The 22912-nt window shown below is 38.8% G+C and overlaps 1 protein-coding gene across 1 annotated transcript; it reads left to right on the top strand.

The window, feature by feature from the left end:
- Positions 1–256: 256 nt before the first annotated feature.
- Positions 257–22360, top strand: LOC108279995 (solute carrier organic anion transporter family member 1C1). The gene is made up of 15 exons (XM_017494712.3): positions 257–416; positions 1482–1538; positions 3295–3436; positions 3671–3803; positions 8196–8320; positions 9216–9362; positions 9733–9831; positions 13270–13530; positions 14081–14245; positions 18411–18606; positions 19443–19608; positions 20629–20813; positions 20897–20961; positions 21066–21183; positions 21583–22360. Exons 2-15 carry the CDS (start codon positions 1488–1490, stop codon positions 21800–21802), a joined length of 2073 nt encoding a protein of 690 aa, XP_017350201.1. The 5' UTR covers positions 257–416; positions 1482–1487; the 3' UTR covers positions 21803–22360.
- Positions 22361–22912: the final 552 nt, after the last annotated feature.

The raw sequence follows: 22912 nt of genomic DNA, 5'->3' as shown, positions 1-22912 counted from the left end.
AACACCATTGCTGTTCTGAGAAAAATGTCCACCTTGAAGTTTTATTATAGACAGCACTTATAGTATGTTTCACAATGTCTCTTAGACATGGAGCGATTACACTGGTTGGGATTGGCAGAGGGAGAACTTTGTACTGGCTAGATCAAATACGCTATTATAAAAGAATATTGAAAAAGCAGCAGTTAACTCCCAGAGACCCCTGCTCAGGACAATCTGTTTGCTGGAGACAGGATAATCTTCCACAAGAGACTCAGCCATTCACCCAGATAACGTAATCAGAAAGCATCACCCATTAATAGGTTGTTTGTGTGCGTGTGTGTTTTGGGGGGGACAAAGTCCCATTTAGAAAGCCACCACTATCTTTATACACGTCTCCCTTACTCTTTCCATTCTGAAGAACCTGATCTTGAGTGCAGGTAATTGACCATTTTCTTTTTCTCTCTTTCCTTATTTAAATTGTTGTAATTTTGAAAAAATTGTTTAAACCATTAGTGTAAATGTAATTGCTCAAAGTGTAAAGTATAACAAGTTATATGCATAATTGTTATGTGCAATTGTTATATTTCAGTTTGATTAATTTATAATTATATGGATTTTTGCATATGCATTTTTCCTTTTTGAAAGCAAGCAAATATAAGATTACAAACAATCTAAAACCATCTACATTTTTAATGCGTGTGTCCTGTAGTCCATTAATCAATTAATATCAAAAGAATACACATAAACCTACGTTCAAAAATCGTAGTCTGCTTTCTATTAAAAAAAACTATGAATAATACTCAAAATAATCAGTCAACAATATCATTATATTATTTTATCATTATTTATCATATTCTTTCAGTTTTTACTTCACTCTCACTTTTGCTGTTTTATGTAGTCATTTAAAAACTGTTTTGTTTGATTCTATGATTATTTTAAATGTTGAAATCAAATAAATTGAATTCAAATTGAAATTAAATAAATGGATTTTCACATATACTTGAACATATTATTAACCAAATTCTGTCCCCCTATTAAGTACCCTATTATATAGTATGTACACAAGTCTGATACACTAATCAAACTTATGTTAAAGCAGAGGAATAGTGGTGAATACACTCTTCATATAAAACCAAATGCTTTGCAGTTTGCCCTATGATATTCAAACTCACAGAATGCAAACCTCAAAAAGATCTTTTCTCTAGTTCCAGACATAATACTCATTGTCTTTATCATGAAATCAATATCATGGAGGAATTTACAAACGGAAAGGGATTGTGGAAATCATCCTCAAATCCTTTGATTTCTGTAAACACCCTTCCTTTTCTAGGAAATGGGTGGTGTTTCCTGAAAATCTCCTGAACAGGAGTCGTCAGGGGTCCTTCCTTTCGGCTTCTGTATTTTGAGAGTTCAAATAATGTTCAAAGGTTCAAAGTGCACAATAATGGTAGCTAGAAGTGTGGGTTTAATTTATTAGCCTCATTTCTCTTGCTCACATACAGGCTACCATGAGTGTGGAGAAGAAAGCACCCAGGCAGCCATGCTGCTCCAAACTGAAGGTGAGTGATCCTCTCCCTTAAAAACAACCCTTCAAATTCAGTTTCATTTTATGCTATATGTGTGATTATGTGTTAATCAGACATTGTGAAGTCATGTAACACATAATACTGTTGAGAGATTTTTGTTACATTTCTAAATGTGTGCATTCCCACATAGTCATTGTGACTATGTGTATCAATCAGTAAAGTATGCAACATTCATGCAGGTGCTGTTGTGCATTATGCAATAAACAAAATAAGCTCTATGATTCTAAAGTAGTCTTCACCACTTAATAAAAATAAGTATTGGGACACTTTTTGTTATTTGATATACTAAAGTGCACATATTCAGTAAATATTTACACACATAATATCTTTTGACTTAAAAATATAAACAGAAAAGTATGTAATCATAAATGTAAAGGGATTCAGATAAAAAAAAAAAGTTCTCAGGCAAATCGCACCTGGTGCAACACCCACACCACCTACCACCACCTTTAATATGTCTTCTGTCCATTCATCTTGTATTAACCTGTATTTATATATATACACAGGTATATATATATATATATATATATATATATATATATATATATATATATATATATATATATATATATATATATATATATATATATATATATATATATATATATACACAGTGGTAATAATATGCCCACACACCCCTGTTAAAATGGCAGGTGTTTGTGATGTAAAAAAAACAAAACCAAAATAAGTCATGTCAGAACCTTTTCTAGCTTTATTGAGAAATTTTAACCTATTAATTGAAGTGAAAAACAATAAGAATCATTTTAGGAAAAAAAGAAAAATACAAAATGGAAAGTAACCTGGTTGTATATGTGTGCACACCCCTAAACTAATACTTAGTTGAAGCACCTTTAGTTTTCATCACAGATTTAAATCTTTTTGGGTAAGAGTTGATCAGTTTGGCACATCTTAACTTATCAATACTTTGCCATTCTTCCTTGCAAAAGCATTCTAACTCCACCATTAAGAGTCCCACCATTAATGACCTTGTCCTCCGCAATGCACACCAAGCTGTCCAGGTGAGCAGATGTTGCATGGCCCTCTTGGCAGTTGGCTTAACCTATCGGGTCTCCCTCATAGTGAAAACATAAAAGGGGTTTTATCACTTCACCTCAGCCCTTTAGGCAACCTCGGCCACTCCATCATGGTGACACGCTCGTGCTCAGCGGCTCTGTGCCACTGGAGGAACATGGGTTTTATGGTCATGGCACTCCTCTCAGGGCAGTCATGTTGAGAAAAGTGGTGATGACAGATGCGTCCTCAACAGGATGGGGAGCCACCCAGGAGGGCAGAACAGTGAATGGCTGTGTTCCAGCTCAAGCATACCTGGTGTCATTAATGAAGCCCTTGATTAGTTGCATCAGGTGTGCTTGAGACAACACCTGTTTTGCATATTTGTGCTGTTGTGAGGGATTCTATTCAGGGGGTTGAATAATTTTGAAAGTGGAGAAATCATTATAAGTTGCATTTTCAGTTGAATTTGGGGAAACCGGTTGAAGCAATTTCAATTGCTTTTGTTTGAGTTGTTCATTGCAAACAGCTGAAAGTCTGTAAATTTTGACAATAAACGTGATTTGCAATGGGGGTTGAATAATTTTGATTGCAACTGTGTCTGTGTATGTATATACACACACACACACACACACACACACACACGTATCTATATGCATACATAATTAAAATGGTGTATTTCTTTTCTCATGAGTTTGTCCTAATGTTTGTGTCTTAGATGTTTCTCGTCTCCTTGGCCTTTGTCTACTTTGCCAAAGCATTACAAGGCAGTTACATGAAAAGCTCAGTCACACAGATTGAGAGACGCTTTGACATTGCCAGCTCCCAAATTGGATTCATTGATGGAAGCTTTGAAATTGGTAGGAAGAAACATGTACATTTCACCTATATATAGCTCCTCATCTGATCACCTAACATTGTGGCTTAACTTGACATAACATTTTGCTGACTGTCTATGCAATTTACAAATACACTGTGGGCAGATTAGTCCATGCTGCATGATTTGCTACTTCAGAAATCCTTATGGTTGGAATGATCCAGCCAGATATTCTCTTTATTTAAACTGCTGTGTTGCTTTTTCTTCACCTGTGTAGGCAACCTGTTGGTGATCGCATTTGTCAGTTATTTTGGAGCAAAACTTCACAGACCCAGACTGATTGGAGTGGGATGTCTGATCATGGCTGTTGGCTCCTTCATCACAGCCCTGCCTCACTTTCTCCAGGGACCGTGAGTTACAATATAACTTCATTCAGGCAAATGGGTACAGAGGATAATCCACGTACTGAGAAGAGATAATAAATAAATAGTTCATAGATAAATAGATAAATAGATAAATAATCCAAGGGACATAACTAAAAACAACACTATACAAACAATACTTGTCAAGAAAACAAATACTGAAAAGCATGCTGTATATAAGTAATTACTAACAGTTGTCATGTTAAAAAAACAAAAAAACAAACCATTAACAGTAGAAATGAGCTCAGAACTTCAGAGATTGAGATCTCTGGTGGCTGGTATGGTGAGTGGATGTTACAGAAACAGTTTGTTGTCACAAATGTTGCGTAGAGATGGATGCAATTGCATCAGGAAAAAACAAGGTCAAAATACAGGCGTGAGTCAGATGATGTGCAAATAAAGTATACTAGGCAAAAAAATCCCTTGTGAATTAAAGACAGACAATAATCAAAAAAACAAAAAGCAAAACAAAAAAAACAGAACATGTGTAGACCTGACACTTGTTGACTGCCCTTGACATTGATGTTAAAAGATATCATCACCGGTGATCCATGAATGTCATTTTTGCATTTATGATGACATCGAAGGTCACATGACCGTGCGGACATGGTGGATGTAGTATGTCCAGGATTGCAGTCATACTACACACACATACTGATTAGTACGTACTGTTTCAAAAGTTTTGCAATAGGTACTGTACTGCATCGAATGCAGTACTTACTGTCACAGTATGCGATTTCGGATGCAGCCTGGGTCCAGGTTATTGAAACGGAATAGTGTGATGGCAAACTGATGTGTTCCAGGAGTAATCAGGTGACTCAGTGGGCACAGGTGCTTAACTGGACATCATGTGATGAAATGTGGACGGAGAGCTACATACACAGGCATGACAACAAGTACCTTTCACAGTTACTTTGAGCTTGGACTTGCATAGAGAAAATGATGCAGCTACTGAACTAAAAACCCTCTAGCTCCTTTTCTGACAGAAATTTGGCATCTTTGTAAACTACCTCACCCAACTCATTAAAATATCTCTGGAGAACCTCATTAATGAAGTCTTAGAAGTGAATGTTGACCAGACCAAAAACATTTCCAGATATTCCTAGTGTTTACAGTTTATAAAATCTGTTTTACATTCAACATCTTCAAAAAGGTTAAATTGTTAATACCTTGAATGGAAAAGAAATTAGAATTTTAAATAATGACAAAGTTTGTTCTATTCTGCATGGTGAATGAAAAATTGCTCAGTCCTAGGGCCTAAGAAAAGCAGTTGATACGCAACTGTTAAAGAATCAGGATTTCCTTATCTTTTGCAGGAATTTCCATATGAGTGGGAGAAGTATACAAGTGTCATGTCAATGGGGCCTCTACACAATTAATACTCCTTTGCTCCTTGAAAAAGCAATATTATGCTGGGATAGCTACAGGAAACACAGGATCAGTATGGGGTATTCCATGGATTGGATGACACACATACATCATAAGCACACCAATATATACTGATAGGTACTGTGCATTTTATATTCACAGGAGATAAAAAATGAGGGACTTATCTGTCTTGGTGCTGGTAGTATGGGATGGTTGTGACATACGTTTAATCTTCTATACTTGATTAATTCTAATTTATTCTATACTTTATATTGTGCTCGTTCATTCGGATTCCGTGTTGAGTCTCGCGCCGGCCGTGTGCACGGATCTCATGGTCACAAACTCGCCAGTCTTGGTCATTAGCCAGAGGTAATTGACTAATACTATTTAGATGACTGCCCCATGCTTACCCTTTCCTAAATAGTACTTTATTAGTCCCCTTAGATAGTAACACTTAGTTATAGAAACGTTATCTCTAGTCAGAGGTCATGACCACTAAATCTACAGAGACAGACCAATAATATCTAAATAAATTTAGCTTATATAATCATGCCATAGTTTCATGTGTACCTGTTAACTAGAGAAAGATTACAATAACCAGAGGTTTAGACTTCCCTCTATTTAGACTGGGTCGATCAACTTTATGTTGTCCTAAACGGGTATTTCATATCGAGCCTGTACACACTAAGTATACTTAACTAGAGCCAAGTCATTAGCCTGGTCTCTTAGTTCCCTTAGTTAGTAACACTTAATTACAGTAACGTTACTTCTAGCCAGAGGTCATGACCACTAAATCTACAAAGATAGACCAATAATATCTGAGTAGAATTAGCTTTATATAATCATGCCATAGTTTCCTATGTACACACTAGCTAGAAGAATATTACAGTAATCAGAGGTTTAGACTTCATCCTATTTAGACTTGGTCAATCAACTTTATGTTGTCCTAAACGGATATTTCCTATTGAGCCTGTACACTCTAAGTACACTTAACTTAATGCCAAATTGTTAGCCTGTACTAACCTGGTCGCAGATTTGCTGTAACAAGGACTTACCGTAATTTACTAGAGACAATACATTCAGAATAATTCAGAATATAATCAAGTCTAATAATTTATTTAACCAGATATGAAAACATCCAAATCCAACACTCCTACTGATAATAATAAGAAAGAATTACATGCAACATTACATTCCAATCAAATCCAAAACATAACATTACAACATAAGAGAGACAATACTTACATACCTGGTAGAGAAAAAATACACACAGTGATCGTGTGGGAGATCTGTCTACAGATTCCACGAATCTTTGGCCAGCTCTCCCCTAAATACCCAGATGCTCTGTGGGTCCAAGAAGGTGCTGTTTGTGATTATAATTTGATGTCTGTGGAAGGATGTACCTTATTTACATACAGGAGGTAATTTGAGAGAGGGACCTTGGGAGGGTATGCCTTTAACGGCATGTACCATTTTATTTAAACTGCTGTTGAGGGAATGAGACCATATTTTCCAGTCACGCTGAGACCTTTTGTATAATACAGTAAACATGTATAGGTGACATCTTATTCACATTAAAACATGTTATGTAATGTATACAGACTTTGGGTGTGTTTAGGGTGATCTTGACACAGAGAGAGAGAAGGGTGTGAGGAGAGGCAGAGGTGATCTCGACACAGAGAGAGAGAAGGGTGTGAGGAGAGGAAGGAGGAAACAGTGTAGTGATGATTTCCTGGTCTCTTCTCAGCATGATGTGCTATCTCAGGTGTGGATGCTAATTCTGTGGGAGAAAGATTGAGTGTTCATTCTCGAAGTAGTCCTTTGTCCTCTGAGAGTAGTCCTCTCTAGGTTCAGACATCTTAGCACCAGCCTTACAAGGTCCTGTGTCTGCCCAGGTGTCTCCGTTCAGTGAGACATGCCTAATACAGCTCTAGTGGGAATTGACCAGGGCGCATCCTTTTAAGCTGCCCAAACTGTCTTAACTGGCCCCTTTCATTTTGAGGGAGCAGTGGCTGTACTCTGTTGTACCTGGTTTATAAAGCTCCTCACCCTATCTCAGTGGTTAAGCCCAGAAACCCTGTGCAGGAACCTCATTTCTGCCACCTGTATTCTGTACTCTGAACTTTATTCTTTCAGTCACTACCCACAGCTCATGATCAAAGGTGAGCATAGTGATGTAGATTACACAACAGTACGCAGAACAGAACTCTTTGTCCACAAACTGAGATCTTGCATCACTGCCACAGACCAGTACAGTAACCCTGACACAGGATTATACAAGGTACCCAATCTTATTAAGAGTTGAATAAACATGAAAATGCAAACTGGTATTCCTTTTGGGCTAGATTATTTTGCCGTGCTTCAGTGAGGCCTGTGAAGAAGGTGCAAGCTCTTCCCCTTTTCTATTTTAGCGAAGCTGGATGAAACTCAGCATGTACCAGTTCCCTCAATGCATTAACAGTTCCCTACATTTGTTGAGAGTAAGCCTCCAGAAGTTTCCCCTGTGCAAACACAATGGTTTGGAGTTCACATACCTCAACTCCATCCACTCTGTAAGAAAACAAGGAGGATTTGTGCAATTTAGAGAATCCATGTATAGAGTTTCCTAAACTCACAAGAATAAAAAAACTGCATTGTTTAATAATGGAATCATAGTCTGGACTTTCCAAGTTAAACTGAAGACCACAGGCAAATGTGTTTAGAGGGCAAACACAGCAAGATCCAAAGTCCAAAGTTATTACTACAGAAAATAACTAGAGAACATGCTAAGGAAACAACATACCCATTATAATGTATTTACAGGACTTCATAGCAAACACTATGAAACATAGCATTCATATGGACAGTGGCTAACATGTTATGTGAAATCAATAACAATGGCAACATGCTCATTAGTCCAGTGTCTGAGACATAGAGCATGCTGGTTGTGATGGTATTGTATTGAATGGATGTATTAATTTACATGTTTGCATTATTAGAGAAGTTGCTCAGCTATATCTTGTCTTTGGACAGGTACAAGTATGAGACAACAATCACGCATGTCACGGAGTCTAGTGAGACTGAATCCATTTTCCCATGTCTTGCAAATGGGAGCCATTCACAAGAGGATGAATCTAGAACAGCTGAAAGTCAAACAGGTGAGTGTTAGCCACTCTATCCAATCAGAAGACATAACATAACATAACATAACATAACATAACATAACATAACATAACATAACATAACATAACATAACATAGCACCCCAGTGGGGTTGAGAAAATGGATGACTCAGGTGCTACGAGTGCATATTTTTTTAGGATTCTTTCCAGATTTTTACCACAGCCTTTAAAATTCCCAACAAACAAAAGTCAAAAGTTTTTCACATTTGCATGTCTACACACACAAGCTCAGCAGAATGATGTCAGGACAGATTGTTTTGTTCCATGCCACGGTATCTCTTGACTCCACTTCCACACACCCCAACACCCTGGTGCAAAAAACAAAACAAAAAAAAAAAACAGGGAAAAATTAGAACATTATTTAATAACACACAGCTGTACACTAATTTATTAAATCACAGAGTCCTTTCTCCAAGACTCCTTTATTATCAAAACCTGGCTAAATCTTCCCCCACCACAAAAACACAAGACAACACAAGAGAATAAATCATTATTTATTTTCTCCCCTGCAAGAACAGTGTCTTGGGGAAAATGATGACTACTGCCTGAAACACTGAATATATCAGATGTGCATTGTTTTTCTCTTATTCTCCTTTTCCTTTTCATCACTTCTACCTTCTTTGTATTTCCATCAAGTGGCTTTGCTGCTTATCAAACTGCCATCGTTTATATGAATTTATTCTTAATTACGTGCCTGGTTAAATGAAACATAATTATAAGAAAATGTCTTTATGGATGACTCGCTATCATCATACACTGACCCAAACATACCCAATATAAATCAACATAGCAAGTTTGGGATGCTGTAATATGATATCAACACCCATTAGGCATTGTCTAGAGTTGTCTGAATGTGACCTTTGCACTTGCAGAGTGTGAGAAAACGTCAGGATCCCATTTATGGATCTACGTGTTTCTGGGTAACATGTTACGAGGGATTGGGGAGACTCCAGTGATGCCTCTTGGACTGTCTTACATGGATGACTTTGCCAGAGAAGAAAACACAGCTTTCTACATTGGTATGAAGAAGTAAAACACACCCAAAGGCTTATCAAGCTTACAGTTTTCTAAAGCATGAAGTCAAATTGATAATATTATCTGTGCTCAGTAGCCTGCAATTACACTCATATATTATTACAGCTCTAGATATTATTGTATTTTCACTTTATATGCCAGTGGTTATTACACTGTTATTGTAATGCGTTGCGGAATAAAACCTATCATACTACCATGCTACAAAATTGTTTACATTGATATTGGAAATCACTTTATCCGGCAGAAATTGAAATCTCTCTCTCTCTCTCATCTTCAATAATCTAATTCTCTGTGTACTGTGATAAGACTTGTTTTCCTAATGGCCGATGCTACTGTCTCTCTCTCTAAACACAGCATGTATACAGAGTTTTGGTATCCTGGGGCCTGTGTTTGGCTTTATGCTGGGTTCCTTCTGCGCCAAACTCTATGTGGATATTGGAGCTGTGGACTTAGGTAACAACTATAAATCAATCAATCAATCAATCAACCAACCAACCAGTCAGTCAGCCAGTCAGTCAGTCTGTCTGCCAATCCATCCATCTATCTGTCTGTCTGTCTGTCTATCTATCTATCTATCTATCTATCTATCTATCTATCTATCTATCTGTCTGTCTGTCTGTCTACCTGTCTATCTGTCTGTCTATCTATCTATCTATCTATCAACATATTTCCATCAGAGCCATCCTTATTATTGACTAAGTTTAGTGTGGTACAAAGGATCATTCTGTCGCTATCTGTTCACTCAAGGTGCAGCAGTTATAAGAGCACATGACATTTATTTACTTTTTTGTTATAGCCAGAGTTTGGGATTTGTTTTATTAAAACTGTTCAAAAAGTGAATTTCTGGTGATATATTTACTGGAGCTTCTTAGTGTAATTTATTTATTTATTTTTTTCTGTATTTTTCCTGTGATTGGATTAGTGCTTAGTATGACTGATAGAACATTAGATCATGGTAAATTACAGAATAGCTGAGGAAGTAACCAAACTGTGCTCTTGTGACTTTGTACGTAAGACACAACCTATCTTTATGTCTCATAATTAAGAATGAAGAGAACAAAAACGTCAAATAATAATACATCACATTATTTGCTCTACTTAAATCGATGATTGAACTGAATATGCGCCAGTGATGCATTTCCCATGCCAGCCACTTTAGAACATCTTACCTGTTCATCCACGCAATTATCCAGTCAGCCAATCATGCGACAGCAGCACACTGCATATACAGGTCCTTATAAAGAGAATGGTAGTGTGCAGCCAATGGTAATGTACCATAATATTTAATCTGTATATGGGTATATTTTATTACAGTGCCCTCCACTAATATTGGCACCCTTGGAAAATATGAGCAAAGAAGGCTATGAATTTTTTATTTTATTGTTTAACCTTTTGATCTTTTGTTTAAAAAAAAATCACAAAAATACTCTGCTCTCATGAATATCAAACAATTGCAAACAGAACACACAAAATATATTTGTTAAATATAAGTGTGCACAATTATTGGCACCCTTTTAGTCAGTACTTTGTGCTACCTCCCTTTGCCAAGATAACAGCTCTGAGACTTCTCCTATAATGCTTGATAAGGTTGGAGAATACATGGCAAGGGATCTGAGACCATTCCTCCATACAGAATCTCTCCAGATCCTTCAAATGCTGGTGGACTCACCCCACAGGTTTTCTATAGATTTTAAGTCAGGGGACTTGGGTGGCCATGGGAGGACCTTGATTTTGTTGTTAGTAAACCATTTTTGTGTTGATTTTGATGTATGTTTTGGATCATTGTCTTCCTGGAAGATCCAACTATGGCCCATTTTAAGCTTTCTGGCAGAGGCAGTCAGGTTTATATCTTTTGATATTTGATCGAGTCCATGATGCCATGTATCCTAACAAAATGTCCAGGTCCTCTGGCAGAAAATCAGGAACAAAACATTAAAGAATCACCACCATATTTAACCATGGGCATGAGGTACTTTTCCATATGGCTAACTCTCTGTGTGCACCAAAACCACCTCTGGTGTTTATTGCAAAAAAGCTCTATTTTTTTTTTCATCTGACAATAGAACCCAATCCTATTTGAAGTTCTAGTAGTGTCTGGCAAACTGAAGAACTTGAGTTTGTTTTGAGATGAGAGTAGAGGCTTTTTTCTTGAAACCCTTCCAAACAACTTGTGGTGATGTAGGTGACTTCGAGTTGTAGTTTTGGAAACTTTCTGACCCCGAGATGCAATTAACTTCTGCAATTCTCCAGATGTGATCCTTGGAAATTTTTTGGCCACTCGAACCATCCTCTTCACCATGCTTTGAAACAAAACATGTCCAGTTGACTGAAACTTCTTAGTTATTGCCCGGATTGTAGAAATTGGCATTTTTAATGCTTTTGCTATTGTCTTATAGCCACTTCCCATTTTGTGAAGCTCAACAACCTTTTGCTGCACATCATCTATATGGTGCATCCAGAAAGCATTCACAGCCCTTCACTTTTTCCACATTTTGTTATGTTACAGTCTTATTCCAAAATGGATTAAATTCATTATTTTCCTCAAAATTCTACAAACGATACCCCATAATGACAACGTGAAAGAAGTTTGTTTGAAATCTTTGCAAATTTATTAAAAATAAAAAATAAAAAAACCACATGTACATAAGTTTTCACAGCCTTTGCCATGACACTCAAAATTGAGCTGAGGTGCATCCTGTTTGCACTGATCATCCTTGAGATGTTTCTACAACTTGATTGGAGTCCACCTGTGGTAAATTCAGTAGATTGGACATGATTGGGAAAGGTACACACCTATCTATATAAGGTCCCACAGTTAACAATGCATGTCAGAGCACAAACCAAGACATGAAGTACAAGGAATTGTCTGTAGACCTCCGAGACAGGATTGTATCGAGGCACAGCTCTGGGGAAGGGTACAGAAACATTTCTGCAGCATTGAAGGTCCCAATGAGCACAGTGGCTTCCATCATCCGTAAATGGAAGAAGTTTGGAACCATCAGGACTCTTCCTAGAGCTGGCCACCCGGCCAAACTGAGCGATCGGGGAGAAGGGCCTTAGTCAGGGAGGTGACCAAAAACCCGATGGTCACTCTGACAGAGCTCCAGCATGTCTCTGTGGAGAGAGGAGAACCTTCCAGAAGAACAACCATTTCTGCAGCACTCCACCAATCAGGCCTGTATGGTAGAGTGGCCAGATGGAAGCCACTCCTCAGTAAAAGGCACATGACAGCCCGCCTGGAGTTTGCCAAAAGGCACCTGAAAGAGTCTCAGACCAAGACCAAGACAAAGATTGAACTCTTTGGCCTGAATGGCAAGCGTAATGTCTGGAGGAAACCAGGCACCAGTCATCACCTGGCCAATACCATCCCTGCAGTGAAGTGATTAAGGTGCTGGGTTACTGTTCAGAAAGTTGGGGGTTCAAGCCCCAGCACTACCAAGCTGCCACTGAGCAAGGCCCTTAACTCTCTCTGCTCCAGGGGTGCCATATCATGGCTGACCCTCCACTCGGACAGTCTGGGGTATGCAAAGAAAACAATTTCACTGTGTTCTACTGTATATGGACCAATAAAGATTCATTATCATTATGAATGACTAAGGAAATTTGGCCTATGTGTTACCTCATATTTACCAGTGGTACCAATATTAGTGGAGCACTGTAGGTCTGACAAAATGTAGATCATATGATGGAGTAATTTCAACTGGATAACACCATTTTTAGCATGTCCATAGGACAAACTCATACAATTTATTATTTGCTCACACTCTTATTCTGTAAATTGCACACCTAGGTCTTCCTCCCACAAACATTTAAAACATGTAAAAAATTCGGTATGAATGGAACTAATTAAACTTTAATTAATATATTTGTTTTTCCTCACTGTGTCCATAGACAGCATCTCAATTAACCACAAAGACTCACGCTGGGTGGGAGCCTGGTGGCTTGGCTTCCTGGCCAGTGGTGCTGTGATGTTACTAGCTGGAATCCCATTCTGGTTCCTGCCCAGGTCATTGCCTAAGCAAGTAGAGGGTAATGCCAGGGAAAGCCAAGATGTCCATCACAGCGAGCAAGATTCTTTTATCCCTGTGGAGAGCAAAAACTCTCCACCATCTGAGAAGGCTGACCCTGTCAACATGGTTGCCATGGCCAAAAGTACTTCACTGCTATTAAGAACCATCTCAGTTCATTTAAATAGTTTTTGATCATTTGATCATATAGTGATTCCCACAAAGTAGTCTATGAACTGATTCTCAGAACATGTCAAATAATCTGTCTTTCAACATGCCATAGAGTTCAAATGAACTGAATTTGAACTTGTGATAGGACTTGGGAAGACTTAATAGATGATACCATAAACATTAATAGCTATAAAGTGAACCACCCTCATAAAAGGAAGGGAAAAAGGTACAAGTTGATAAGTGTTTATGGGTTATCCACATCATTAAAAAAATCACCAGTCCTAAATCACAATATCTGACATGTTTAATTCAACCTGACAGGTTGCTGACAGTCAGTAAACGGTTTGTTGACTGTCTATATAGGACTATCCAAATGAAGTGGTACTGATCATTTTACCCAATTGAATAGCATTGAAATAGCCACTGGTTTGTATTAGTACAACCCCAAATTCCTATATTGTTGTGTGTAGATTATTAAACCTCAGATAATGTTTGTTGATTGTGTACTTTGGTTAATACTATAGATTTCCTGCCATCTTTGAGGAGGCTTTTCAGTAACACTGTTTACATGCTTATCATCTGCACCGGTACTGTCCAGGTCAGCAGCTTTATTGGAATGATCACGTTTAAACCCAAATACATGGAGCAGATTTATGGCCAATCTCCATCCAAGGGTATCTTATTGATAGGTAAGTGTTTCTGTCATTTTCAGAAGTGTTGGAAATGAGTAAGCTGATTTATTCACGATATTTTCAGTTTTAAAGCCATATCATAGAGTGAACATAGCATTGTAAATACTGAAATCCTGATTCACTGCCATGTCCCAATATTCTACCCTCATTTGTGTTTGATTTATACATTAAGAAAAACATGGACTTGTGACTCAGTACCTGGTCACATGTGTAGTGATGCTACAACACATTTAACAACACATTAATTGATTGTAGGGATCGATTGTAACAGACTGTAACCTGAGCTCAGTTTCAAACCATGTGAGGCAAAACAATATTCGCTTCAGCATCATGCCACCCAATAACATGGAAAAGAGTTATTCGATTATTGAATAATTTATTTTAAAAATGCCTTTGGGAAATGTTGTTACAAGATAGTGCTGCTTATACAAATCACTGGAAAATCAAATAATGGGAAAACTTAGGTTGAGTTCACAATAAAGGCCATGTTTAAAACTTAATTTTTTAAAACAACTATTCACATATCATGCTGATCAGACACCCCACCTTCACATCTAGTGAAATGAAGAAAACCCATAAGAACCTATAAGAGAACAAGTTATGATGACCAACTTGTCATTTTAACTTTCCACTTCTAACACAGTTTGCCAGTTGCACACAGTATGCACACATTCTGGCACACATAGATCAACCACTTAAAAACGTCTGGGTTACACATGTAACCCTGTTCCCTGAGAACATGCATCTGGCATCTGAAGCGTGTGTAAAATCATGCCTATTTATAGGCCTGCCATGGTCAGGTGACGTGGCAATTAAGTGCGTCAAGTGATAAAAATATGGCACCCGTGAACCACGCCGTCAGCCTCTATTATCTGAAGCGAAGACCCAATTCACAGGCCTACCCTGGTATGACAAAGCTACGCAACATCTCGTTCCCTTCTCGGGGAACATGTGTTGCCCAGACATTCCCTTTCAAAGGGACCCAAGCCCGGGGGTCACTGCAAGACACTTGAGCCTGAGGCAAAATCAATATCCAGGCTGTAATCGAATGAATGTGTGTGGCGTAGACCACCCTGCAGCAGCACACACATCCTGTAAGGATACCCTGTTGGAAAAAGCCTTCGAGGAGGTGACCCCCCTAGTGGAATGAGCCCTTATGCCCAGAGGCGTAGCGAGATCTATCTACTATCCACTATCCAAATAGAGATGCGCTGCTTGACATAGCATCACCTCTACTGTCGCCGCCAAGCAGACCAGCAGCTGCTCCGACTTACGCCTCTGGGTGGAGCGGTGGACGTAAATACAGAGAGCTCTTACTGGACACAGCAGGTGCATTCTCTTTTGTTCCAGTGTGAGGAACAGTGGAGGGCAGAAAGCTTGCAACACCACAGGCTGGGCAGCAGATGTAGGCACTTTAGGAATATAATCCGGCCTAAGATACAGGAAGGCCTTGGCGAATCCAGGGGTAAAGGCAAGGCAGGAAGAAGCAACTGAGAGAGCTTGTAGATCTACTACTCGCTTGAGAGATGTCAGGGCCCACAGAAGAGCTACCTTTAGAGTCAGAAGCTTCTCAGAGGCTGACTCTAAGGGCTCAAATGGGGCACCTGACAGACCTTCCAGGGCCACAGAAAGGTCCCAGGAAGGTATGCGCGGCCTGCAGATGGGCCTCAGCCGCTTGACACCATGCATAAACCTCAAAGTTAGAGGATGTTGCCCCACAGAGGCTCCATCAACAGGGGCTTGGCTGGCCGAAATGGTGGCCATGTAAACCCTGATTGTAGAAGGAGCCCAGAGAATGAGAAACATTCTTGTAGGAACTCCAGGACTGTAGCTATTGTGCAGTTCACTGGGTCTACAGTGCATCCCTGCGGATAGGAATCTCCCAAGGAGTGCCATCTAGCAGGGATATTATCTCTGAGAAACATATTCGAGCCGGCCAATAAGGTGCTACTAGCAGCAGACTGACTGTGTTAGCGAACTCTTGCTAGAACTTGTGGGAGCAGAGCAATTGGGGGAACAGTGTACAGATGCGTACAGATGAAGGCCGCTCCAGAGACTGTGAGCTGGATAGCTGTCTAAGACCGCGCTCCAGCCCGTGAGGGAGGTGTCTGTCATTACCGTCTTGTGCTAAGGAGACACCCGTAGAGTGTGACACAATGCTAGAAACTGGGGACACTCAAATTTTCAGAGCACAAAGGCATTGCCATGTGACACTGATTACTCTCAGAGGTTTCGTCCTTGGATGAAACCCCCAACTTCTCAGCCACCACTGAACGGTCTCCTGCGCAATAGGCCCAATGGTATGATACTGGCTGCCCATAAGCTCCAATAATCTCCCATCGTGCTAGAATTAACCAGTCGTACAGGTAGTTTAGTACACGGATGCCCTGGAGTCACAATGGAGCCAGAGTGACATCCATGCACTTTGTGAAGGTGCGAGGGGATAAAGCTAGCGATATTTCTATGTGGAAATATGCACCTTTTAGATCTATCATCACAAACCAGTCCTCAAACTGAATCTGGAGAATGATAAGTTTGGGCATCAGCATCTTGAACCTGTATGTCTGAAGAGTATAGTTCAGATGACGCAGATCTAAATTTGGCTGCATACTCCTATTTTTTGCAGAGCAGGAAATAATGGCTGTCAAAACCTCCCTCCCTCAGGGAACGGGGTACATGTTCTATGGCCCCTTTGTCCAAGAGGGATCTTACTTCCCGAGCTTACGTCCGGCTCTGGTCTGTACTGACTACTGTGGTGAGCACACCTCTGAACCGGGGGGTCAAGCTCTAAACTGGACCCGGTAACCCTTTTCTACGGTAGACATGACCCATGGAAACACATTTGGCAGTAGTTTCCACACTGCCAGACGGTCTTTTAGTGACGTTAACAATTCCACATTCTATTGGAGGGAAAGCATCAGATTTTCTTTGCCCTTTGACAGCTCGCTGACCAGAGAACACTGAAAACTTTGGACAGCCTTGGCTAGGGGAGGCCCTACAGTAGCACTGGGGGCTAACTGCCCTAACAACCTCATGTCCCCTGATACATCCCTCCACGGCACCCCAGGACTGCTCTTCTTTGTCTGCTTGGCCTTTATGACCGTTTTCATATCAGGCCTAGTCGCAGGCCGTGACTGTGGCCAACCGGTTCCCCTCACTGTCTGCAGGGGTTGGTAGGTTGCCATACTGGCCTTCTGTGTCTCGCTCGCAGTAGTGCTGGCCCAGGCTCCACTCATGGATGCCCGGGTGAACTTGACAACAGGGAAGGAACTGGCTGAATGCCGCCATATGTCGAGCTCACTCAGCAGGTCTGCTTGGTAGGCCTGCAACACTGTCATTGTCTGCAGTGACCCACAAGCAAGACAACTACTGCATAGGCCTTGCCCACCAATGCCATAGTGGCCTTACACGGTGGTTTGGATGGCAAAGCTGGCCCCCCTAAATTACCTGCTGTCGATGGAGAGAGGTAGCTCGCAAGCGCCTCCTCCACCTTCAGCATATCTAAATAGCCATGCTGTTCATTCCCCACAATGGCCGAATGATCCAGCATCGTGGGGTTATAAATATGGCTTATGCATGGTTTTCCCCCAGATACTTGATATTTTGTCATGCACTTCTGGAAGAAATGGGAGTTTTCTGCAGTATGAGGGATTTACTTTCACTGGGGTGAAAAAAGCTCATCCAGCCTTAGTAATCACTTCAAGCAGCTCTTTATATGCTGCTCTCAGTTTTAAGTACACCATTCTGGCTCCTCGGAGTCAGAGAGGAATTATTACTATTATTATTATTATAAATTGTTATTTTGTTTAAAGAGCTTATTTTTTCATTTAGTACCGCCCTTCAGAAGTGACATAAGATATTTACATGTTTCCCAGAAGACGAAAAAATAACAATTTACACCGATAATACTGTTAAAAATGTGTTGCCTTCTTGAGAATCATAGAATGTTTGCACCGTTTGTAATAGTTATGTATGAGTTCCTCAGTTGTCTGAAAACCAAATAATGTGCAGAACTTGGAGGATTTTTCTTAAGAAGAGTGGGCAGTTAACTGCTCAGGACAAACAAGGGACTCATGAACAACTATCACAATTATCATTGTTCATGAAAATTCCAGTTGGATCTATGTATTTTTCATGGAGTTGTTTCTACTGTTTCTACCAGGCATTATGAATGTGCCTGCTTTGGCCTTGGGAATCATCTTAGGAGGCTTTGTGATGAAAAAGTTCCAACTGAGCGTGCTTGGTGCAGCCAAGATGACTATGTCCACCTCTTTTCTGGCTTTTGTTCTCATGCTGAGCCAGTACTTCCTGCACTGTGGAAATACACAGGTGGCAGGACTCACTGTGAACTATCAGGGGTAAACACAATCCCAGTGTATACTTACATTCTTTACTTCTGTCGAACACTATGATGAGTTGAAAGTAGCTGGAAAAGTAAACATTAGACTTGCTACACACATACATTGTGTTAATAACCACATTTACAGATAGTGAGACGATAAAAAAACAATTCAAAGTACAATGGCACTTAAACATCAAAGATGCATATGGCGAGGTCTGATCATAAAATCATCATGCACACATTCTGTCAACAGCTACCTTATTTAATCTTTGCTGTATCGGTCTGATCATATACATGTCTGGTCGGAGTGTGTGTAAATTTGGGGATACCATTTTAACAATGGTAAATGTGTAACAATGAATAATGCTTGATTTGCAGTAAAATAATCAAAATCGATATCAAATTCATCAATAACTAAAGCATAGCAAATAGAATCACAATTTTGCATATAGGAACCTCATACAGACATATAGGTTATGGGGTTTAGTGTCAACATGTAAATTGTTAATGTGAATCAGAATTAGCAGACGTGTATCATTTCATTAGTCCTTCATTTTAGTATTTTTTTTTTATTTTATTAATTTTTTTTATCATTAGCAATAGTTGCATTTGCATAAAAGAAGCACCATAAAGTTCTGACATAAAGATGTAGACGCTTGGACATTACATGATTTTGGAGTTATATATTATATTATTTCATATGAAGACTTCATATGAAGAGCTTCGTTCTTTTACAGCACTAGCGATATTTCATGTAGGACATAATAATTATACCTACTTTGTGACTTTCCTTCTCTTATTAACAGCCAAAGCTTTTGTAATGATTATTTGGGCTTTGTTTCTGCCTGCCAGTTTTCCGGACATTTCCTCCCAGCAGCAGAGTTTGTTGTCCCAGTGTAACTCAGGGTGCGCCTGCTCTCTAAAACACTGGGACCCAGTATGTGCCTTTAATGGCCTGACATATTCCACACCCTGCCTTGCAGGCTGCCAGAGTTCCACTGGATTCGGCAAGGAGATGGTGAGCTTCTCTGCTTCAAATAGTTACCTTTATCCCAGCACTGTTATGGGTACAATAACACACAACCTGTCATTTTCAACACAAAATCTCACACACACCCCAAAAAACAAACATTTTCCCAATGTTCGACTGTCTTTATTTTCACAACATGTTAACAACACAAACTTGTCAGCATCAGCAGTTAAACAAGACAACTGAGAACAAAAGTATAGACAATGGAACAGAACAAAAGAGAAATTGTGTGTAGAGGGAGAGTAAATGTTTGTTTGTGTTATTACGTTTGGGGAAAAACTTTCAAAAGGGACCAAAACTATGCATGTACTCCAAGTGGTTCAAGAACAGCTAAATATTTTTCTTTGGGTATACCTTGGATAGGCGTTTTAGACTAATTTTACTGGATTGTTAAGAGGTTAAAAAAGTGAGCGGTTATTGCATCTGCATTCAGACCAGTGCAGCCTATCGTGAGGCTCGAGACCTCATTATATGTGATATAAACTAATTATTTAAACAACATATATTCATTAACATTTAACAGTAATGGAAGAACACTACCAAATGTAGCAAAGTAAAAGTACATTTCTGTGATTAAAAATGTACTTGAGTAAGAGTATAAGCATGCCCAGTTAAACCTACTCTTAAAAGAACATTTTTTTATTCAAAAAGTAACTAAAGTAAATGTATTGAAGTAAATGTAGCACGTTACTACCCACCTCTGCATAATGCCCAATATTACCTTTGAATTTTTCTATAAATAATGACTAGCTGTATCACTGCCAGTTCCTTAACTGTTAATCATTTACAGTTATCATCATTATCAGCATTTAACATTAGATATTTAAAGAACTGACCTCATGATGCAAACATCTGGGTTCCTAGATTACACAACCTGCTAGAAACTCACTCCTCTTGTGGCAGTTTTATTGCTGTCCAGATGCAAGAGTTTTATCACTGAGAAGACAGAAAAAAAATTATGAATAGGCTTAGGTACCTGAAATTGCCCTTTTGTTTTTTTCCTTAAAGGTCTTCCACAACTGCTCATGTATAGCTGAGGCACCGCTACCTAGTATGAACATGTCTGCCGTGTTGGGTCAGTGTCCACGCAAAGACAACTGTGACTACATGTTTAAGATTTACATGGTGGTGACTGTAATAGGGGCCTTTATCTCAGCCAGTGGAGCCACTCCTGGTTACATTGTTCTTCTCAGGTAAGCCATTACAGAACTTTTAGCATGTTTGCCTTCAAGTTTATCAGATTTTGATGAAAATAATCCTCTCCTCTATCGTTTAGGTCTATCCAGCCAGAGCTGAAGTCTTTGGCTCTTGGAATGCAGATATTAATAGTCAGGACCCTGGGTAAGAGGATTAGCATTTTGCTTCTTCTAAATATTTTGATAATGCTGATGGCAATGTATGAGAAGTCTACTAAAGTGTTTGATATAATCCTGGATTATTTTCAGGTGGAATCCCTCCTCCAATATATTTTGGAGCTTTGATTGACAGGACATGTCTGAAGTGGGGAACAAAGCGATGTGGAGGCCAAGGTGCATGTCGACTCTACAACGCTGACACTTTTAGGTGAATACATCCATAATTAAACAACAACAATAACAAAATAGTTAAAATTTGTTATTGCCTTAGCAGTAGCTTGAGAAATGAGATATCACAATGTGGAATTTTAATGTCCCAGGAGCATTTCTGGCTATGGCCATTTAAAATTTTATATATATATATATATATATATATATATATATATATATATATATATATATATATATATATATATATATATATATACACACATGATATGAATGTTTCTCTTTATTTTGCCCAGCATAGTATGAAATGTAGTTGTGGCTCTAATTGGTAAACTTAATATGGTAAACTTAAAGTAAACTTAAATTGGATGGTATGACTCGAGTAGTGTAAGATTTGTAAAAATTTTTTTTTCTTACACCTGACTGTTTTACCCTTTAGAATGACTTTCTTGGGCCTCATCTATGGCCTGTCCTCTCTGACCTTATTGCTGTGGATGCTAGTATTCAACAGACTATCACACCGCCAACGGCAGCAGGCACTGCAAAACCAGGCCAAAGGCACAGAGCCAGAAGCCAACAACATAGCCAGCGATAATGGAAATGCCCCGTTGGCTTTTGTGAAGTGCAAGGAAGAGCTGGATAAAGAGACCAGTATCTGAATTCTAATGTGGCTAAAAATGTTCTATAAGCTCTATTCGTGCTGATTACATAATGAAAATTTGTACAGTGTACAGTTTGTAATGTGAGCTGTTCTGAGCTAGGAATTCTCTTACAAGATTGTATGTGGCCCTGAGATTGCTTGTTACAACACATTTTGAATGGACCATTTACTTTGTATATTTTTCACACAGAATTCTTTACATTTCCCAAGATTAGACTGTTCCATTACCTGGTCAGTAAAACAATCAGTATTCTTAAATGTAAAATATTTAGTTATACCTTGTCATATGTTTTTGTATCTTAATTGTTTTATAGAGTTCAAGATTATAATGCAGTGAGAACTGATTACAAGTGAATAAGTGGATTTTTACAGACAATATTATTGACATTAACTTTTATGTTCCTTTATATGATTTAAACACTGCTATTTAACAACATAAAGAAATTTACTAGAAATCTCTAGTCTTAGAAAATGCAGAACATTCTGTATAACAAAGATAACTTTGGCTAACAAGAAGTGACAAGCCCTGTACTTATAAAGTTAATGCCTCTATCAATTTATTTTCATGCTTCATATTACTATAATTAATAACTTCTGTAGTAAAACTACTTTCATCTGCAAAAGAAAAAATAGTTTTGGTCTTTTTAGCTGAGAGATCCCCTCCCACATGATTGGAGTGTGGCATACATACATCTAGGCTAACTCCATAGAATTCTTGTTACCATATATTTCATGTTTTAAGTCAGTAATGATATCTATTTCATTCACATAAGAGGTCATTTCAAAATAATAACTAACAAGACAGATTTATTTCAGCTTTTACTTACTATATCAAATTTATTATATATCAAATTATATCAAAGGCCTAACAGGTTTTTTTTTCCCATCTGACCAGAGAACACTCCTTCAAAAGGTTAGGTGTTCATCCTGGTGATCACCTGCAAGCGTCAGTCTTACATTTTTTTTATATGCTGGTCTTGAAGTAGGGAATTCTTCCATGCTGCACGTCTTGCACAAGCGCAGCTGAGTGTTAAATCTTCACCAGAAGAGAGCAGCACTTCTGTGACTCTTAGACCTCCTCACAGAGCAGAATAAAGCAGCAGTTCCA

The sequence above is a fragment of the Ictalurus punctatus genome, chromosome 19 (assembly GCF_001660625.3).
Source record: "Ictalurus punctatus breed USDA103 chromosome 19, Coco_2.0, whole genome shotgun sequence".
NCBI lineage: Eukaryota > Metazoa > Chordata > Actinopteri > Siluriformes > Ictaluridae > Ictalurus > Ictalurus punctatus.
This window is presented reverse-complemented; position numbering and strand designations above follow the sequence as displayed.

What these genes read in the sequence shown, in the direction of transcription:
- LOC108279995 (XM_017494712.3), top strand. Translation starts at nt 1,488, where the DNA reads ATGAGTGTGGAGAAGAAAGCACCCAGGCAGCCATGCTGCTCCAAACTG. An exon ending in AAACACAGCTTTCTACATTG is followed by an intron (nt 9,363 to 9,732) that starts GTATGAAGAAGT and finishes CTCTAAACACAG; the next exon opens with CATGTATACAGAGTTTTGGT. An exon ending in TATTGGAGCTGTGGACTTAG is followed by an intron (nt 9,832 to 13,269) that starts GTAACAACTATA and finishes CTGTGTCCATAG; the next exon opens with ACAGCATCTCAATTAACCAC.